The sequence below is a fragment of the Taeniopygia guttata genome, chromosome 9, assembly GCF_048771995.1.
Source record: "Taeniopygia guttata chromosome 9, bTaeGut7.mat, whole genome shotgun sequence".
NCBI lineage: Eukaryota > Metazoa > Chordata > Aves > Passeriformes > Estrildidae > Taeniopygia > Taeniopygia guttata.
Window position 1 is genome coordinate 14,561,531 of NC_133034.1, and position 22,129 is coordinate 14,583,659.

The window sequence follows — 22,129 nt, forward strand, 5'->3', positions numbered from 1 at the left end:
CTCCCCTGTCCTTGGCACTGTTGAGGCCACACCTTGATTCCTGCAATCCCTTTTGAGCCTCTCACTACCAGAAAGACCTTGAGGTGCTGGGCTGTATCCAGAGAAGGGCAGCAGAGCTGGTGAAGGGTTTGGAGCACAAGTCTTATGAGGAGTGGCTGAGGAAATTGAGGTTGTTAGGCCTTGGGAGAGGAAAGACTCAGGGGACACCTCATCACTCTCTGCAGCTGCCTGAAAGGAGGTTGTAGTGAGATGGGGGACAATCTTTTTTCCAGGTTACAGGGTGAGAGGAAGTGGCCTCAAGCTGCACCAGGGGAGGTTTAGATTCAGTATTAGGAAAAATTTCTTCTCAAAAAGGGTTGTTGAGCATTGGAACAGGCTGCCCAGGGAAATGGTGAAGTCACCATCCCAGGAGGAATTGAGAAGATTCCTAAATGTGGCATTTGGGGACATGGTTTTATAATGGATACAGCAGTGTTGGGTCAGCCGTTGGACTCGATGACATTATAGGTCTTTTGCAGCTTAAACAGTTCTAAGAGTCTTAGAAATTTTCTCTTTTTAAGCACAGTCAAATTTTCTGTGAAACTTTACCCAGATGCATAAAGTAAGAACAATGACAAGGATAGATTTTATCCCACATGTCAGACATTTTTGGCCTCCAAAGAAGAGTTGCTTAAAACACTGGTCATTGTATAGCCAATAGGTAAGACCTGATATCCTGGCAGGAGTCCTACCTGGAGTCATTGTAAACCTGCCAACTGTTGCCAAGGCTGGTTGAGTTTGCTTCCATCTCTCCATCTGGGTTGAGAAAGTCGTCTGCTTTTTGCCCGTTGTAATTTCCACATATTCCACAGACTTTAGACATATAGGTGCTGGGAAGAGTGATTTCTGCTCTGTGGTTTCCATCAAACTTGACTTGCAGCCCGAAGTCAGTAGTAACCACAACATACTGCCCACTGAGGGAAATACTGACACCTGGGTCCAAAGTCACAGGGACCACCTGGCTGACTCCATTGACCTGCAGGCACAGAGGAGGACAAGTATTGTAAGCACTTGACCATTTTTAATGATGACCCTCTTAGATCCCTATATTGACACAGTGAGCAGTAAAACCTCACTCTGTGCTAATATATGTGTGTATATGGCTGCATAATCTAAGGCTTGAGGGCATAACAGCATGGCTACAACATAACTTACTAGTGTGGTCTTGGTGAGCCAGATATAGCTGGCAAAAGTCCAAGACTAAGTGTGATCTGTCTGCAGCAACTGCCTACAGACCTATTCTTATTTATAATAAAACCAGTAAATAGAGGGATAAGGTAAAGAGAGAGGCTGTTGGATAAATGAGGACATATCAGTTCTCTATGTCTCTAAGATGAGGTGGAAAAAGTTTCAGTGTACCTTTAATCCTTTTCTTCCTTTAAACCACTGTTGTATTTTCTTATAAGAAGGGTAATAATGAAGCAAGGTGACCTGCTGATATGCAGGGGATTTGGCTCAGCCGTTTCTACTATCTTGGCCCTTTATGGAAAGGATCCAGAAAGAAGTCCTAGGATGCAATAGCAGGCCAAGTGTACAATTGGTGTAAGGAAAGTCATGAGATCGTCACTCTAGGACTGCCACCTGACCCTGCTTTATGGCAAAAGCCAGATGTTAAGTCAAGTTAACAGTGAAGTGGAATAAGTAGAAATCAGGGAGAAGTGTTCAGCATTATAAACTACCACACAAGACTGGGAAATGAGTACCAGCATGAACTTAGGTAATTCAGAGCCTCTTTGGTCCCTGTTACATGACAAACTTGAGCATAGGGGAGCAGGTTAGAAAGGTAGTCTAGCCCACCAACCCACCTGGATTGCCAGCTCTTAGCCCACCTTTCAACAACACAGCACAGAATTCTAGCCTATGCTTTCAGTTTTGAAATTCCCAAGTTTAGGAATTCCATAGTACTCCTGCTCCTAAATATCTGACTGCCCTCTAAAAATTATTGTATAGATGCTGGAAATTTGTAGTCACTGTACAAAATCTTCATTCATGCTATGAGTTATGAAGGATAGACTGGTCTCCAACCTTACCTTAACAGCTCTTTTTTGACTAAGGTTGATCCTGTAGCCATAGACATCAATATCCACGTACTGGACATAGGACACACGTGTGTTGCCTCCCCTGTGCTCGTTGGCTGCTTCCACATTGAAGTAGGGCAGGGAGCTGTTGCTCTCGCACAGCTTGGAGAGGGTGTAGGTGCAGGTGCCCATGAAGTCATGACGCTGCTTGTCAAATGTGTTGTAGTGGGGATCCCCATGTATACTGCAAATAGCTTCTGGAGACAGGAAAAAGGAATATGCTGTCATTAACATACAGACCCATCCCAAAAGCCCATCTTCTTGTATCCTCCCATTGCATAATCACCCTCATTTTGTAGATTACACCTGGAATAACTGAAACAGAAAAGGCTGATTTGTATGGCATAAAGCAATCATAGAAATTAACTAAAGCAAAGAAGCAGTACTGCTAGTAAAAAATCTAAGTGTCCTACAACTCATTGAGTAGTATACGTGATTGGCTAAAATTACCTGTCACTGGAAGTGGTGTTGGTTCTGTTGGTGTAGGTGTTGGTGGTACAGGTGTAGGGACAGCCTCTGTTAGTGGAAAAGAGAAAGCAATACAATGAGTTTGACATTACAGGGTGAACACTGTTTACACACCATCATGCAGGAATTTTCACTTACTCCTCACCAGCATGAAGTTAGAAGTTCTCCAGTGAAGCAAGTAGAATGGCCTGTGTTTAAAAATGGGGATGTGTGGGGTTTTTTATCTCTTAGGAAAGCTTATCTGATTGTTAGATCGCAGTGACTGAGCTCGGGCTCCTCTCAGGAGCTGTAATTGTAGTTACAATTGGGTGTGTGACTCCCTCTGGTGTGTGCTAAGACACATGAAGGACCTACTGTCAGCAGGTGCTGGCATGTGTAAGAGTGAGACGAACAGAGAAGCTCTTGTCCCTTGGCATTACCTTTGTGCACCATCCAGTGGCTGAATCATGTGCTAATACAACTGGGAAAATTAAGAACTGGCTCTCCCTAGCCCTCAAACAAAATAAAGCCCCGAGTCTTTTTCATGGAATTTTAAATAAAATCATATGATCAGAGGATCTGGACCTGAAAGGAAATCTTTGTCACAGGTACTGTAAATTTGAAACATGTTATGTCATTACCTTAGTAATATTTCACAGAGAACAACACCTATTGAGACCTAATGAAACTTCCTGTAAGTTTTTCAGCAATTTTCTTGGTCAATTCACATTCTGTAGGTATTTTATGCTTGTCAATAAAAATGGATCCTAGCCATGCACAGCTTGTACTAGTCTTGGCTGATCTGTTACAGGGTCAGAGATCGAGCTCAAATTGCTGATTCATAGTCAAAGCTGGTAGTGCCACTCAGCGTTATTGACTCGTTGTTATTTCTTTTTGTGACATATGGTTGTACTGTGTATTTAATGAGCTTTCATGAACTGATATTTGCAATAAAATGGCAATTAGACCATTTAATCTGGAAGCCAAGATCAGTGTGCAAAGCCTTGTCTAGGTTTAGAGATGCACTTCAGCCTCAGAAGTGAAGGTAAATTTTGCTGGACCTGGTGAAAAAGGTCACATTTGCAGAGAAAGGGGTAGCTTGTCTTGGATGTTGGTGGCGATGAGGGAAGATTTAGGAAGAAATTAGAGCAAAACACATAACATTGAAATGAAGTGAGCTGTAAAGTTTTTGCCATTTCTCTTTTGTGGTTTGAAGTTCTGAGGGGTTGCTATATTGTATATGGAGTAGAGTAATGGAAATTTTTTGTTCAGCTCTAAACAGAGATGAGAAAATAGCACAGACTTGGATGCAAACACAGACTTACCACAGGGTCCATTCCTTACTCTCACATTGTCCAGTGCTGTATCCCCATACTCTGTCAGTCCTCGGACAGCCTCAAAAATTACCTAGGCAGGGCACAAAGTGATCTCTGCATCAGAGATGTTTTGGCAAACACAAAATCATTTCTCTTAGCATGTTTTCAAACTAACCTGTCAGCTTTTTTTGCTAAAAATTGCAGCCAGCAAAATGAGGTTGCAACAGCTAAAGGAATATATACTCTGTAATAAGGTGAGGACTGCAAGAAACCTTGTCTTCTATTTCACTGACTTACAAACTATTAATGAGAATTAGTGGTCTGGATTCTACAAAGGAGTCCAACACAGGTGGCATCCCAAAGTTCAAACCTTGATATTCACAGCAGACAAACCTTAATTTAATTATGATATACAAAGTCCTTCACTTCATGATAAAATTAAGGAGGAAAGGAAGGAAAAAGAGAGAAAAGTAAAGTGAATTTTACCCCGTAACTAACAGCACTGGTGAAACTAGGAGGCTGGTGGTTTCTTCTCTCACAGAAGAAACCTCTTATTTCTGGTAGACAGAAATAATGAGGCCATTCTATTTACAAAATACAATCTAAGCAAATCTTGGTTATATTTTCTAGCTTACGTGCACAACATTTTGAAGCCTGCAAGGTGAGAACAAATGCTGACACTGTACAAAGAAATATATTTTGCAAATCTATTACCTTTATCTTCCTCTGTGTTGGAATACTGTGAGTGATGGCACCATATTTCCACAAGGAACTCTGGTTGCCCTTCCGATGCCACACCACAGACTCCCCTGTGTCATCTTGGACAATCACTCTCAGCTCATTCATCTCTTCTGATCCAAACATGTAGTACCAGAAGTCTATGCATATTTTTCCAGAAACGACAGTATCTGGGCTCTCCAGCCTGTTAGTGTCGAAGGGGATCAGATTACTTGCTTCTTGGTAGATGAAATAACCTTCTGCAGAGTGAAACAAAATTTAAAATATGGTTAAGCTTCTGATAACTTATTAGGTATCATTTAAAACTGAAGTACAATCCAAATCTTCTTAATTTCTTCCAAATCTGGAAGAAATTAAGTCATCATTATCAGTGTAAAAAAGCAAAGCAAAGGGTGTTTGGACTTCACATTGCAATGATTAACTCGTGCAGTTATACAAAGTAGAGTGTGAGCCTGAGAGTAAAGCAAATATATTTCATCTCACAAGAACAGTTATTTTGGGATCACAGTTAAAGATGTGGGACTCTTTCAAGAGACAGAACTCCCAGACACTGCTACACTGATCTGTATTCAGTTTCTACTTTCCCCAAAGGAAAATAAGGCAATCTTCTACACATGTTCTTTTGTGGGATACATTTTTAAAATAAATATTTTGGGCTTGAGATGAGTTAATCTTGCCACAAGGGAAATTCTAAACTGTCAGCATTTTGTTTTTTTCTCCAAATAGAAGAAATAGAAAGCAATGCTGATATTTCCTTCAAAATATTTAAATTTGACATTGTGAAAAGGAAGGAAATTTTTCAAAATTCAGGAACTTGTGTTTCTTTAAGATTTGAAATACTCTAGTCTGATTGGTTCAATATGAAATCAGATCTTGCTTTATGAGGGCTGAAATCTTTTGCTTCACGTGGGCTAAGATCAAAGTCACCTTTCCCCAGTGCAGCTAAATTCAGGTCTCTCCCATTTGACTATGGAAAAGAATAAAGAATAAATTAATGACCATTTCTGTCTGGTAAAGTATGGCTTCACACAATGCATCTAACATTCAGTCATAGATTTAAGTTGGCAAGAAAATCTAAATCACATTTAAAGTGATATGGTCTATGTCAATTAAAAAGCAAAACATTATTATTTATGTTAAAACAAATTAAAAATGCTTAATTTTTTCTTCCAACAGGCAATTTTAATCGTTATTATCAAAATAGAAAAAACACAGAAAATTATTTAGCAACAATCTCAACTAATACTGTTCTAATCTGCTTACTGACTCTGACAGTAGCTGACCTTTCAGTCTTGGGGTAATTACAGGAAGCTGTATGACTGCAGACTGATCTCTCTAAATGGATCTGCTGGGGCAAGGATAGGGGTTCAAACACACAGAGATGGAATTGTGGAGTATTTGTTTGATACTGTGACCATGTTAGACTCCAGTTTTTAAATCACAGATATCAAAGGACAAGGTTTTTAAAAATATTCTTCAATTTCAGACTTGATTTTGTAACTAGCTGGTGTGAACTTTATCCTGTGCCAGTGCAGTAATTATTACATTTGTTGCCATAAACTGGTATCAGTGGAATTTGGCCAGAAGCCCTCTCTTGAAAAATTATCTGTTCCATGTTACTTTATTCTCCGTGAGGCCTTAAGCGTGATACAATTTGCTTTCCTTTACTACCATGCACTGATAAAGATATCCAATCTATGATGTGCAAGTCAGTTTAATAAACTCCTGTCTGCTCTGATGAAAAGTTGAAGACAGGTGTCAGTATGAAAGAAACAAGACACATTTCTAAGGGCTTCATGAATCTCTTTTCTCTTTCAAGAAAAGAAGAATAAAGGTAGTCAAGCTGTCTTCAGAAAAGGAGATTCAACAAGGCCACAAATGAGCACTTACTTCCATCAGGATAATCACCCTCAGGACCTGTTCCTTCAGTTGGAGTGTCATGCTTGGTTCGTATCCACATTCCCTGGTTGACATTGCAAGGCTGAGTCCAGTCACAGAACGGCCTTGAGTTATTGTTAAAGTCACATCCGGTGAGGTAAGCTGAAATACAGCACATAAAAGTGAGGAAGAGGAGCCAACAAGTCCAAAATGTACCTTGGATGCTTATCAGCACCAATGCCATGCAGTTACCTGTTTCAGGATCCCATATCCGCAAGCCACCTCTTGGTCTTTGCTTGATCCTGTCAAGAAAAAAACGGAGTGAAGCTCCTGTGGAATTGGTGACTCAAAAACTGTTTAAGTAAGAATATTGTGACCTCAACTTATGCCTCTGAGCATTTCACTGAATAACTGAATAGATCCAGGGTTTCACCCATGTTTGAATTGCTCTTCCCATATTGGAAGTAACTTGTTACTTATTCATGGCAAAGCTCTGAGAGTGAGTCAAAGGTGAAAAGGATCCTTTGCTCTGTATCCCACTGAACTTAGATGAGGAGAATTCTCCTGGGCACAGAGAGCTGCAGGGGGGTGGATGGATATATCTCAGCTCGGACAGCACCAGGATAATAGCAAAGACTTTCTAGAAACTTATTCATGGCATTATTGTCCCCACTGTTGCTAAGCAAAGCGTGCCAATGCCAGTAAGCCAGTGCTCTGTGTAACTTGGTTACTTGCTGAAAGGCTACATATTTCCTTTAACCCCTGCAAATCTCTCATGACACAAAGGTTTCATTTCATGCAGTTCTTCTAATCTGCCCTAAAAATGCTGCAAAACAAAAGCAGTTACCAATGTACAGTCCTTGTGTGCTACAAAGTCTTGCAGAGATGAGTTGATGCAAGACCAAAATCCCACTACAAATCAGAACATAAATGGCTCTGCTCTTTGGGTGTTTTGCATGGGGAAGGGATGGTCCCCAATTTCTTGAGGCAGGGTTCTGTTCCAAACTCTGTGGTGCTCCCTCCTTAATTATACTTACTGTACTTGACACAGTATAGAGAATCTGTCCTTAAGTGAATGCAGCACAAGGAATGTCTGCACTGCTCAAAATCCAAGTAATAACATTCAGAAAATTAGGGAGATTAGGAGCAAATATAATAATTAATTTATTGTGAAATGATGCAATGAAATGCAGCAAGCAACTGGAAAACAGATATTGATATTAGGCTAAGGAGGAAAAAGAATAGGTAAAAGACAAAGTAAGAAAGTTTTCTTCATTGTTCTTCTTGGATTTCTTCTTCCATGGGAAGGGGAAAGCCATGAAAGGGAAGCCACTCAGTCTCTATTCAGTGCTGTCTTAAAACTGTTACACATCAGGCAAATCCTAAAGCAAAGGTTACTGTAGGTATATCCAGAGTCAAGAGAGTTTTTTAAGTATTGTGGCTATTTGTCCAGATCTCTTCTTTTCAGATGTTCCATTAGAAATCCAGGTGTTAAAGGTTTCTCAGGCAGAAGCCAGAGCAGAATTAGGTAACCACAAATTTATATGATTTCCTTTTAAAAATGACATGGTTCAATTGTATATTCATAATTTAAAAAGAGAAGAAACATTCCACATTTTAAAAGTGAAGAAAGGATATTAATCACTAACAGCTAATCTTCCTGAATTAAGATACATTCAGTATTGTGCTACTTACCCTGTGGTATTCAGCACTGAAATACAGAGTAAAATTAAAATGTATTGTAAGTGCCAGGGGGTTCCCATGCTAGAAGACAAAGTTGAATCTTCTGTGTAGTTCAGTTTGCATAGTAATCCACCAGCTGTACTGAACTAGGAGAAAAATGGGATGACCTATGGTGGATCAAGTGAATATATAGACAAGAGGGTGGAGGCGATTATAAAAATCTGTCCAACCACGTAGCATGTTCCCTGGGCTGTCTACCGTGCAAAAAGCACCTGTGACCTAAAGGCTCATTCTCTGTGCCACTTTATTTGACACCCTTTGCTGTTTGCTAGAGAAATTGATGTGATTTTGGAAATTTTTCTTGCTGCTCTTTTATATTAATTAAATCTGGAAATGTAAAGGGATATTTTTTTTTCTGATATAGATAGCAAGACAACTTTTTCCATTTTAAAACTCCTGCCCAGCTTTTACTGCTAATCTATATGAGATTTCTCACTCTGACTGAATTTTCTCTCTTTCTGAAACTAGCCGTCAGCAGAGCAGATAACATTTCAATTTACACACAACAGTCAAGTTGTCATGGGCATAATTCAGGAACTTGCTGAAATATTACTGATACCATATTGGTCTTGCTTAATCCTCTTTTTAGATAAAACATCCTCCTTTTAGATAAAACACCCTCCTTTTAGATTAAAAAAAAAAAAAAAAAAAGCCATGGTCTGAGGTTTCCTGGCAGTGCAAGGAAGCACTGTACACTTTATGATACTCCTTTGACTCTCATCACTCACAAAACCCAAGTGGAGTAGGAATTTGTCTGCCTTTGAGCTATTTGTTTCAGACCCCAGTGCAAGAAATGCTGCAAAAGAACAGAACAGTAAAGGCCCAAGTGTCAGTGGGAATGATCCACCTGCTTTTTCTGGACTGGCAGCAACTGACAGAGACTTCATGGAAGCCTAGAAAATGATCCCTTATTTTTAAGCAGGGGGCCCTCCATGTACTCACATGCTTTCCTTCTGTAGACAAGGGGTTTGCTCTGAATCTGGTGCTGCTCTGTATAATTCTGACAAAATGTGAATCTGTCTTGGAAAGAAAGCAGCCCTCTGATAAAATCATCCATTCATTCACACATTCTTTGACCTCTCCTTACCCACAGCAAGTGTGAGGCCCTGCAGCACCATGAACATCCTCCCAACCTTGCTATGTGACTTTTCCTGTGACTTTTCTGTCACTTCAACATACTGCCATCTCAGGTACTCTGTGAAAGGTGAACCGAAGTATGGATTAAGGCTTTTCAGTGAGGGACAAATATTAATAACCTCTTTTCCATATGGAAAGAATGACAAGGAAATTACTTGTCATTTTATTCCAGTGGGATGTGACTGTATCCCATATTCCTGAGAGTCAAACTGATCACTTTGCAAGCCCAGTATTTCTCTCCTCTACTTGCATGCTTTGTACCTCTGAAAAGTGCCTGGGAGACACTGCCCTTTCTGGGCTGGACTGCCTGAGGAAGAAAAGCAACATATTTTCTTAATTGCTAATACAGGGAAGCTAAAATTCTTTCTAAGGGCATTTGCAGGTAATCTCACCAATAGTTTGTTTTACTTCTGCCTTAAATTCAGGGTACAAGTGATGCACACCTGGTTGGTAATGCCTATGACTGGCTTGCTAGTGCTCTGTGCTCCTGTGTTTCATTCTGACAGAGATTTCACTCCATCTGCAGCCAGCATTAGATACCTCACCTGCTGCCTGTTGACAAGGCACACTGGGGCTGATCATAGGGACTATTTATATATTTATATTTATACAAGACATTTCCCACATTAAATCTGCAGCAGACAATGCCAATAATAGGGCTTGTCAATGATCAGTGTGACATGCAACACCCTCAAAATGACAGATAATACTGCATACAACTTTATTTCTGGCTGGTGGTCAGAAAGTGTCTCTTCAAGACACTCTCTTAATTTTTGCAGGATGAATTTATGCTTCCCAAGAGACAGAATCAGCTTGATATGCACGCAGGGGGACAGTGCAATGAAGAAAATAACAACAACAAAACCCAAACAAACAAATAAAAAAAGCCCAAAACACCCCCCCAAAAAAAGCCCAAAAAAGATAAATCAAATAATAAAAGAAGCAAACTCAGCAGTTCAACCATTCTAGTGAGTTCTGTCTAGAGCAGATTTTGCTGCACAGTTACCCCGATAGATGTAATTGTCCTCAAGTACCTAAATCTGGTTCCTCCCACTTTCCTGAATGCAAGAGTTCTCTGATGAATAGCAATTGCAATTCACTGAATACCTAATGCTCAGTCTGTGGTGTTGTAATCAGCTGAAAGCTAGGGGGCTTGAAAAGCTTAAAGAATGAGGAAAATTACAGAAAACCTTTCTCTCCTAAGGCATCAGTCTGAGGCCAGTTGAGCCTCACAGTGACACTACAGGAGGCTGCTTACACTGCTACCCAGCACAAAGCAAAGGTGACTGCCTGATATGAAATGCTATTGTCTTGTTGGGATGCGCGTGAAGCATGTTTATCTCAAGGCTTATTCTGTCCAAGCCTATATCTAGAAAAAAAATTAAATTAATTAACTAAATGGCTGCTCTCAAATAGCAGAATTCTATGCAGATTCCCTTAATTTAGAATACATTAGGTTCTGTAAATTTGCACATAGAAACTAAAGATCTTTATCTGGTTTTCAGACAGTGTAATTATATCTCATTGGGCTTTGCACAGATTTAACTGCACTGGGTTTTTTTTTGCATCAATTTCAGTTTAATTGATACAATTTGTGTAAGTAAAAGGATCCTCCTGTTGTTTCTGTTCAGCTAATAATTTCTTCCTCTGTCTTCACAAATGCCTGAGTCAGTTCTTGGAGCCTGTTTTACCTCTGTCACTGTTTCTGGAATTCTCAGTGACCTATGGCTCCATTCTGCCTTTACTGACGTTGTGGGTGGAAGGCACTCATAGATGGCCCATTCCTTCAGAGATCTCTCTATGCTGGACTCCTGTTTGAGCTACACTTAAGTCACTGCTCTGAGAAACATTCACCAAGAAGTTATAAATCAAGCAATCAGCACCCATAAAGCTATAAACAGATAAATTCAGATTGTACAGGAGTGTAACTAATACCGCTTTTGTACTGTTGAGTAATATATGGTGATATGCTGATAGGACACAGAAAATGTCTGTTATAACTGGATGTTTGCTTGATGAGTAAAGTGTTTGCGTTCTGTTGAGCACAAGCTCAGGTTGTTTTTTTAACTACTGGCTCTCCAAACTGAAACTTTGGTTTGAAATTCAAGCCATCTCTATCCTGGTCTAGAATATATAATAATTTTGGAAATGAAATGTACCATTCTTACTAGAGTACAGATGCCAGATTCAAATTTCATTGTCTTTTTTTATGGTTTAAACAATGCAGAGATAATCCAAATAAAAAGATAGCAGCTTTTTGGCCAGTATTTTCTGTAGTCAACTGCCTAGGGCCAAAATTCCTGAGGGAAAATAGTGTTCTAATACTGTGATCTAAAAGAAATGCATTTTCAAGGTAACATTCATGAGTTTATTCAGTGCTTACAAATGTGTACTATATGGATAATGTATAATTAAATGTGTAACTGGTATGGCCTTTCTTATCTTTCAGCTGAAATACATAGATATTATTTATAATTTATATTTAATTATTTTATATTGATATTTATTTATTGGGTTTTATATGTTATATATTTTACATTTATATATATATATACATATATTATTTATATTTTATATTTTGGAAATACAATATATTTTATTTCTAGCATACTGAGGTAAAGACCATAAAATTCCTCCCAGTTCATACAAAAAAAGAGGATTTGCTGGTATTCCAGTTGGATATTTGAAGAAAGGAAAGACTTTAATAGGTAAAACTCTTCTGAATTTTGGGGGGCTACACTTACAATCATAAGATTACTAAATCAGTTCATAAAAGCCCAGAAATTTTCCTAATCTAGCTCCTAATAATAGGTAAGATATAAAAGACAACTTTGAATGTGTGTTTTGGGAGTAGATCTCTGGCAGAAGGAAATAAATGATATTTATCTCTTTAACTCCCTTCTTTATATAGGATTGGGGTTTTTTTGGTTCAATGATAATCTAAGCAACAGTCTCTGGTTCACTGGAGTTCAGTAATTTTATGTCTGCACCTTTATACATTTTACATTTATTATTGCATCTACAGTGCACAACAAACCTGTGGTAAGCAGGGACCATACCCTAATAACACTTTCTTTCAGACGCAGTGTTTCTCTTTATTTCTGTCCATGGGTTTGTAAATCCAAGTTACCTACAGAGACGGAGGTCTGATTCCACTATTGCACTCTTTCATTTCCAGTATTCTACTTTTAAAGCTGGTGGTGCTGGTCCTAGTTCATTGTGATCTAAACAAACGGGGCTCCTGGCTCATTCTTTAAATATAAGATGTATTACAGCAGCAGCTGTGTCTAAAATTAGCAATCTCAGCCTTGGCTTAATGAATGCTGAGGTCTGGATTTTCAGCTCACCACTGCAGACTCCTTTGGTGCTGATGAAGGAGCATTGTCTCTCCTGCCATCAGCACTCTGGCTTCAGCAAGCCTTTCACTTCCTTGAACATGATTCTAAACAGCTGTCTGTGTCTATTTTATTATTTTTGCTACAGAGCCCAAATAAATTGGGACCTTTGCCTTCCAACCCAGCTCCTCATGAACTGAGTAATCCTGCAAGCCTCTTAACTCTTCTTAGTCATTTCATAAAGGGTGACTTCTCCTATCCCCTGTCTTCTGGACAAACCTGCTTCCTCTCAAGCTACAGTCTTGAGGAATGGTTACTTCTTACAGCCCCTTATGTAAGATTGCCCTCTGAATAGCAAATCGTTTGTGCAATTAAACTATTATAACTTGTTACTCAGTTGCTTCACAAAAAAAAATTCAAATACAATTTTCATTTTATGTAAATATTTATAGATGTAAAATTATAATTTTCTTAAACATTAAGAAACTTGTCAAAATCTATTCATATGGCCTTTTCTTATCTAAATCCTATACTTCCTATGACTACTGGACTTATGCAGTACTCTCCATTACCTAGACCACAGATCCCTGCCCACTCTACAGAAAAACACACTGAGAGGTGACTGAGTTCGGCTAAGAAAAGTTTAAATCCAGCAGCTCCTTCCACTTTTACCATCAGAGAAAGAGGAAAGTTAACCTGTGGCACAGTCTGTCCACAGATCATAAATCAAATCCACTCTGGACCCTAACAAAGTATGAAGGTTGTGGAATACATTGCTACTTGTACTTTGTTCTGCACTTGAAATGAAATGAACACTTGAAATGAACAAAAATGAAATGGAACTCACTTGTGTCATTAATAGGTTCAGAGCAGAGTGGTTCTGTTGTTTGCTTTGGAGTGAACTGTATTTACACTAGAGTACTTGAGTTTTCAGCTATGCAGGAAAACAAAGCTTGTGTCTCTTGAGGTACACAGGTTCCTTATCAGCAAGGCATTTTGTACTCCAGGTGACACCTGGGTGTGTTTGCAGACTCATAAACACATAAAAACTTGTGTGAACAAAGTTTAGGACATATAGTTGACCTCAGAAAATGATTTTTTTTTTTTAAATGAATGACTGTGATTTCCATTTTCAGAAACCAAAGACGGTTGGATAGCATTTCCTAACATATTGAGTCCACTCAAAGTGTGACATTCGAGATACCATAACTGTATTTTGATCAAGAGAAAATGTTTCAATTTGCATTCTGCTGGTCAAAATTCAAACTTTACACATTTCTTCTAAGCATCTCTGTTTGCCATTGAATCTTAATATCAAAGACATACAGATAAATGACGAAGAATATCAACTACCATGATCCTGTAAATTAAATTGTTAATTATCAAAAAGAACACATGCATATAAATTACTTTTAAAATCTAGATTAAGAAATTATCTTTTAACTTTTAAATACAATATGACCTGTGGAGAAAGAGTGCCTACAGCAGTGGATATGGACCCAAGAGAAAAGCCACTAGATATGTTTTTTCAGCATTTAGTAGATAGAAGGGGTTGGCAAAGTAGTATCTCACTGCTGAAAGAAAGCCTGAATGTAGGACGTGAACTGGGAAATGAACATCAAACCAAGGAAACAAATAGTTATGGGAATTCAAGGGTGCCAAAGCCATGGCAATCAAGTCAGTGATTTTATTTCTTTAAAAGCATCACTATATTATAAGAGCAAAGACATAAGTAGCTATTAACATAATTCAGGAAGATAAAATAAATTGTCCTTACAACAAAATCATATATGATCTCAGCAATCTAGAAGCTTCTATGGAAGTAAGCAAATTCTACATGCTTTAAAATGCAGAGCTGGACAACTCTTTATGAGACACCTGCAGAGATGCCTCATTAAGAGCAGGTATATCTACCACACACAATATTCCTTCTTTCTTTTGTTGTACATAACAAAATTGAATACTACAGTTTACAAACCAGATCAATAGTATCTGAATATTCTATCCTTATTTCAGGATAGTATGCCCATGTGTGTAATTGTATGAGTAAAATTACAGCAAGGTCTTGATTCATCTGGAATTATATCAGTCAAGATTCCCTAGTTGGGAAGGCTCATGGAAATGCATACAAATTGCAGAATTATCAAAAGTAGAAGGAAGCTCTGAAAGTTACCTCGTTCACACCCTGCTTAAAGTATAAGTAACTCCAGAATTATATTAGGTTGGTCTGGCCTTGCCCAATCAAGAAGGAAACACCACAACATATTTGGGTCATTCTGTGATTCCTGTGTTTGACCATTCCCATTATGAAGATTTAAAAATATAATTAGGAGTAGATACCCATCTTGAAATGAGCTTCTCTTCACACTTGCATTCAGCAATGCATGCAGAAGTATCTAGAAATGTGCTCCAGTCAGGAATAACAAATTAAAGAGCAGGCAAGCCTTTCTCTGATAGCTGAACCAGACAAGAGAGGACATGAGATTTACCTGGCCTGGATAGTACATAGTGCTAAAACTGTAAGTGTCCAGATTTTGTGGTGGGTTTCAGAAGTAATTGTGTGATGGCTTAATAATCACAAAGCTCACAACTCTGCTTTTTCTTCAGTGCCCTATGCTCTGAGTTTCCAAGTCACCATTGGGTTATATCATCAGATTTTCACAGAAGTAGAATTATTCTCCCCGCCGCTTTTTTTTGTTTGTTTGAGCTTTTGTTTGTTTGTTTTTAAGCAAAATACTGCCTGTAAAAAAAAAAATACTCACTTCATTCCACGATTTTCACTTTATGAAAATAATTTCTTAAACCTAGGATTAAAATGGGAGAATTAAGTTAGAGAAACATCCAAGTAAAGCAGGGAAACAGAAGCAGAGGTAATTCCCCTCTCACTGATAATGCTGGTAGTACAGTTTCGAAGCAAAGCAAACCCATAAATCTTCCTTGTAGTTTTTAATAAGCCTTTTAGAGATGGAGTGCATGACACCCTCAAGTCCTGGTAAATTCTCTTTATTTCAGGCCTGCTATAGAAGCATAGCAGAGTATAATCTGTGAGAAAAGCTTTATCAAAAAAAAAAAAAAAAAAAAAAGAAAAAAAAAAGAAAAAAACCTAAATAAAAATTAAGCATACAAATCAGTTAAGATTTTACTATAGAAAATAGCTTTCATTTTATCCCACAGTGCATGCTAATGTACAGAAATAGGTCTTTAAACCACTGTACTTAAGGGACTAGGTGCAATAAATTACTGCAGTTGGTTTCACTCAATGAAACCACACAGAATTTCCCCTTATTTCTGATTTTTTTTTTCCTCAAGCTGAGATTTCAGAGCTGCTGCTTTGTTCCTGGTTTTCAGGGTGGAACAGTAAGAGATTAGGGCTTGTCAGATGTCACAAACTGGAAAAGAAACCTGACCTTTCCTTTATCTCAAATATCTGTTCTTCAGGGTGAGTACTTGTACCTTGGTCTCCTGCATCCCATGTGAGTCAGCCTAGATTTCTGGACTGGGGACATTTAGTTCTTCACAGAAAATGAGCAAGTCTGTAGAGGAAAAATGTGAGTGAAATTACCTGGTTAGCTTGGGAATTGGAGCATTCACACGATTTGTAAAGCACCTAGGTTTTACCAAAGTGAAACAGCAGCAGTGATGGGGCCTGTGGACGCACGAGGAGATTACAGCCCTTAAGGCATGAAGGTGACCAAATTGCATTGTGGTAGCCATGGAGGAAATGAAAACCTGAGAATTAGAGCATTAGAAAGTGTGGTGAAGGGTGAGGCTTCTCTCCTTAAGGCCAATGGCTGAGGCACTTCCAGGCTTCCCTGGTTCTGGTAGGAGATGAGGCGCTTTGGGAGACAGGATGGTCAATCACTCTGAGAGCCACCACTATAAGCCCTGGGGACAACTGGCCTTGCTCAGGACATTCCCTCTGCCTGCCAGGGGGCTGAGGCATGTGCCAGAGATGCAGAAACAGAAGCTGGTGTTTACAGGTGGTAACAGAAGCAAGGACTTGATTTTGGGACTCCAAACCTGCACTAAAAGCAGCCCAGCCTCTTCTGGCTGTAGGCTGGGTCCTGGCTGCCCACAGAGCCTCTGCTGCGTCCAGGCCCGGCTCCTGTCCCTGGCCCAGCTCCTGTCCCTGGGCCCGGCTCTATTGAAACAGAGGTTTTTAGAATTCACTGAAGTTAACAAAATGAATTTAGAATTTATATTTTAGCTTGTAAAATTATATGTTGAATTTTAACCTTTTAAGTAAGAAATCTCTACCATGGGTCAAAGGCTAAAGGAAATGCAAATTTCTGAAGCTTCTTACATAAATAAATGGTACCCAGGGATGCAGGAAATCCAGAAAAAAACCACTCGTATGTCTCCCTGGCTGTCAGAGATACATAAATAAGCACCAAGAGACCGAAAGCACATGTGCAGAGAGGAAGAGTTCAAAAGTTCAGCCATGAGGAAGACTATGAGATTCAGCCCAAGACTACCGAGAGACCCCCGCACGACCACCACAGCAAAACCACACATGCCCAGAGGGGCATGGACCTAATTAGCACAGGAGCTGAGGGCAAGCAGAGCCTGGGGTTGAATATAGAATAGAAAAGTTGCGCAATGTATTGAATATAGAACACCTTTGTAAATAAAGATGTAGCTCAGATCAGAGCTCGGGGCACAAGTCTTAGAGAGCTATCTTACTTGTGCCAGGAGCTGACAATACAAACCCACTTCATAACTACCCCAAGTTATAAAGTCTATTTATTTATTCCACATATTGTTTCATGTCCCTGGCCCAGCTCCTGTCCCTGGGTCTGGCTCCCATCCCCACGCCAGGGGTCAGAGCTGCTGCATGAGGGGCCAATGCTGCAGCCAGTGGTGCCCCCACTGACGGGGAAAAGGAAGAGGCTGGTACATGGGTGGAAGCCATGGTGGGCAGGTCCCCAGCGTGTTACACCTCTGTCTCCTCACAGGGAGAGATTCTCTAGGCCAAGATGGTTTTGCCTTTTACACAGTCCCCCGTGGGGATTACACATTCGGGGCATCCTGCAGTAATGCCATAGCAATTTTCTGTTTGCACCAGAGTCATTCTAGTTTCGTTTCTCCTGTCAGGTGATAAGTGGAAAATTCAGTTGTTGAGTAAGCTGATGGCATTGATTTCTTCCTTGAGTCCAAACTTCATTTTCACAATACCAGGTGTTAAAAGAACAAGCTTTGACGGGCACTGTGACAGCAAGGCCTGGCATGTAACTGGCTGGGGTCCAGCATCTGTTCCTGTTTGTGAACCTGTGGAATTACTTCTTCATTGCAAACCATTTCTTGATGCCTGTACAAAGCTGTCAACTGATTTATTATCTTCAGACAAAATGAGAAAAATGAGAAAAGAATTCTTTCAGTTATCCCTCTAGATTATGATGTTGGTATTTAGATTTGCACAGGCCTGGAAATCTTGGACTTTTTTGTTAAGTCAAATATCCAGCTACCATGGCCTTTGGCTTTGGATTCATTTCCTGAGATTGGATAAAATCATATTCATCTTTCAGACCAGTTCAGTAAGAGTTTTAAGAACATCTTCTGGCAGACCTGTGTTTTGCCCTGTTGATCTCAGTAAGCCTAGCCAAGGCCTCAGATACTTTTGAGCTTTTTTGAACATTTTGCAGACTCCAGACTTGGAATTCTATGAAACTCAGGCTAAACCTCCTCAATGTTTGGAAAACAATTTTTTTTCTGCACTTGCATATATCTTTAGGCATAGTTCTTTCTTCATATTCCTCCAAACTTTAGGGCTGAATTTCACAAATAATTCTCTCTCTGCACTAGATTGAAGCAAAACTCATGGAGTTAAATACCCTGGCACCAAAATTGTGGGCAATAACAGAAGACAGTAATTTCTCTAATCTTGTTTGATGCTATTCCTGCTAATTTTTGTCAACTCTACTAACTCCAGAGACCATCAGACATTGAGAAGGCTGCCTAAAATGAGGCAAGGGTAAAAGTGTGAGGAGGGGCAACCATTAGGGCCAGTCCACACTAATGCTTGAATAATCCCAGTGGTGCACATGATGGCTGTGGTCGAATTGTGCTGTGGTGCTTTAATTAAAGACTTGCTGATGCCTTAGTCTGTAGAGATGTCTGAGGATGTTTTCAAAGAGATGTCCTGCTTCTGTAGAATTGACATCTAAGATACTTGTGTGTGGCCATTCACATGCTTTGAACACCTGAGTAAACCTTGTAAGTAAAAATATTTTTACGTGGTCTGTACCTGGCAGCCCATACAGTTGGAAGTCAATGCAGTTCTCTATAAAAGCCACATCCTATGCACTGTGCTAAATGGTTTTGTGAGAATGATTTTATTCTTGAAGAGTTCCTTTCCCAGCTGCATTATTTGCTAAACCCCAGTGGGTAGCTATAAACAAGGGATTATCACAGTCTGGGTGTGGAGTTCAGGCTGATTTCCTGGCTGTATGCTGTTTCATAGTCTGAGCAATGATGTGGAAGAAACCATAAAAATCATGACTGATGGGGTGTTCAGATGAGACATTTATGGATATGTTAGATAAAGCAATCTAGTGAATGGTGGTACAGAGATCTGTAGTGCTTGTAATATACATGGATGTTCATTTAAGGGAAATACACAGTTCTACTCCTGTTACCAACATACAGTCTGTAATTCAAAGAAGGTGACAGGGCTAAAGATGATTCCCAACAGACTGGATGTTCACAGTGTAAAATCAGCAGAATTCAATATCATAAACAGAAGGGCTGATCTGATTTGGGGCTGGGAATACTGAGTCACCTGTGGCAGCTATCATTAACTAAATGTTTTTGCTCATTTGAAGCATGCTATTTTAGTCTGGAGTAAAGGTTCAAGAAACCTGCTGAAAACATTGAAACAATTTGGAAGAGAGCAGGTAGAAGTTAAGAATATTGAAAAACATATTGTTGGATAAATAATATTCAAAAATGTTCTTAAATGTCACACAGAGAATGAGAGTACAGTGAAGGAAGCAACCCGAGTACTTTAAATTATGTCACTATGAAATTACTTAAGTTTGGATTCTATAAGCTGTATAAAGGCATGAGGTTTCCTTGGTTTGTTTTTGACTTTTTTTAACCCTGTTTTGCTTGTGGTGAAATAATTTTCTTGTGTGTTGTATGTTACTTTCTTGTTAAAACATGCTAAAAAGAGTAGTATTTCCTCAGCTTTGTAATTGTACCTTAAAGTTACCAGCAACATGAGACTCACTGGCTCTGCTGCCTCATGGCATGTCCAGTAGCTTTTATTAATCCTTCACAGTGCAGCTGTCTCAGTACATGCAGGTGATCTATTTGATCTGCCACTGCTTTGGCAGTGCTTACTAGGAGCAGAGCATAGCATTTTGTTCCACCTTCCATGTGCCTGAGCTGCCCTGCTGTTCCTGTCACTTTGACCAGGCTGTGGGTATTCTCCTATGTGTCTGTGTCCAGTGGAATTGAGGCAACAGCTTGATAGTGAAGAGGAAGCAGGATACTAGATCTGGTTCCTAATAATTTACCTGTTTAATCCTTAGCAGCACTTTGGTGCTGGGTAAATGAGGCTTTACTCACATAGAGCTGGTCCATAGCTTGCTAAATGCAGCCAGAAGAGGAAATTCAATTGCAGGAATCTGAATAAACTGTAGTGAAGTTGAACAGATGTGGTGTTAAAAAAGCACAGTTCTGGTTAAATGCACTTCTCTACACACAAATTAGTATTACTTTTTAAAGAGAGAAGATATTAGCCTTTAACAAGGGAAGAGTCACTGGAATTTTAAAACACAAGCCAAGTAGAATTTTTGACTGATTTTGGGGGATGTGCTTTTAAATGACAGGTGTTCTGCTTGGAGTACCCCAGAAAAGCCAAACCTGAGGCTTATATTCTCCCAAACAAAAGTTTGGCTATATCATTCATAAATAAAGACAGCAGAAGTGTTCTACTTTTAATGGTTCAAATTCTTAAAAGTAAGTGTTTGTTCTGACTGCCTCCATTTCAGGACTTTTAGCTGCTGAATTGCTGATGGTCTCTGGAAACCAAGTTTCCTCAGGGTATTACTAAGATAGGCAGAAGGGAAGTATCTTGAAGACTCAACACAGTAAAATGGCAGATTGTCAATTTCTGCCAATTATCTGTTGGTCTTTTAGGCTGCCTTTTACTAGGAGCTACAAATGCATGTAATTTAAATGTTTGCCCATACATAAAAATATTTTAACTCTTCACAGCTAACTAACATAGTCTCTGGGACTTTGAAGACACTGAAAGATCTGAAGTCTTGTAACAGAAGTTTAATCTCTGGAAGTGTACATAGTCTTGTAGTTTTTAATGACTTCTGTGAGTCAGATGAACTTCCACTATGAGATGAATCAGTGGTAGCTGAAAATCTCTGCATTGCACTGCACTGTGTAGACAGGTCTTGAGTCATGCTCTTTAATTGCCTCAGACTGTGGCTGTAGAAAGTACAAAGATAAGTGGAATACTCCAACTGCTGCCCTTTGACATTGCCGGACTGAGAGTGTCATCGTGTAAATGAAATCTTAATTTCTCTGATGAACTCTTAATCAATTAAGAGTTGTCTGGTTTTCAGGTTAATGGTGCAGAGTAGAAGCTGAATAGGGGCCTTGTGGTCATTCTCATCTGCAAGTGATGGATAGTGCATCTTAGACAGCTTAATATTTTCAGTGTTTCCAGGTACAGCAAGGTGGGATCTTCAAATAGGAGAACCACAAATCACAAGCCCTTCCTGAAACCTGTGAGTAAAAACTGATCTCAATACAGAAGAGACATACTCTGAGGTACATATGGACAAAAGATGGTACCCAAAAGACTCTTTAGGAATATAAAAGGAATCTATAAAAGGCTAATTAGGAAATTCCCTCAAATTTCTGAAAGGATTTTAAACTTCACAGAAAATTAACTTTTTCTTCAAGGTTGTTTCATCATCTCTCTGTATCAGGATTCTTTGTGTAGTTATGGGGTGGTGAATGACACTGAACAATGAAATCTATTTATCTATTCTCACTGCACTGATTACTAAAGAAATACCACAGTTTTATAGCCCAGCTATTGCCCACAGGTACCCTGAATCTTCCTCAGACCGAAACAAGTAGATGGTGAAATGGGTGAAATGTGTGCAACTAGGTGCCCTCTGCCAGCTCTTCAACTTGAAATACATGAAGGTAAAGGCCCTTTATTGAAGGCCAACATGAAAGTTTCTTTTCATTTAGGTACAGGACAGAAGACCCATGGTTAAATCCTGGTCCTTGCAGCCTATTCGCACAGAGAAGGGTGGATGTTCCAGTGTGCTTCCAGATGTTGGCTTGGCCATACTAAATCTAGTACCAAGAAATAACAAAACCTGGGGGTCAGAGAGCCAGAGTGGCTGTGCAATCACCAATCTAGTCTGGAAACAATCTAAATGTG

The 22,129-nt window shown here is 39.4% G+C and overlaps 1 protein-coding gene across 4 annotated transcripts in view; it reads right to left on the minus strand.

Moving 5' to 3' along the window:
- Positions 1-8,324, minus strand: part of LOC100224009 (IgGFc-binding protein) — a 53,122-nt gene extending 44,798 nt beyond the window's left edge. For all 4 annotated transcript variants that reach the window (XM_072933142.1, XM_072933140.1, XM_072933141.1 and 1 more), the window contains exons 1-8: positions 8,192-8,324; positions 6,749-6,798; positions 6,509-6,658; positions 4,595-4,857; positions 3,890-3,971; positions 2,568-2,633; positions 2,070-2,314; positions 732-1,015 (exon numbers count right to left, since the gene is read on the minus strand). In XM_072933142.1, the coding sequence (XP_072789243.1) occupies positions 732-1,015; positions 2,070-2,314; positions 2,568-2,633; positions 3,890-3,971; positions 4,595-4,857; positions 6,509-6,658; positions 6,749-6,798; positions 8,192-8,259 (1,208 nt within the window). In that variant the 5' untranslated portion in view covers positions 8,260-8,324. The remainder of the gene's footprint in view (positions 1-731; positions 1,016-2,069; positions 2,315-2,567; positions 2,634-3,889; positions 3,972-4,594; positions 4,858-6,508; positions 6,659-6,748; positions 6,799-8,191) is intronic.
- Positions 8,325-22,129: the final 13,805 nt, after the last annotated feature.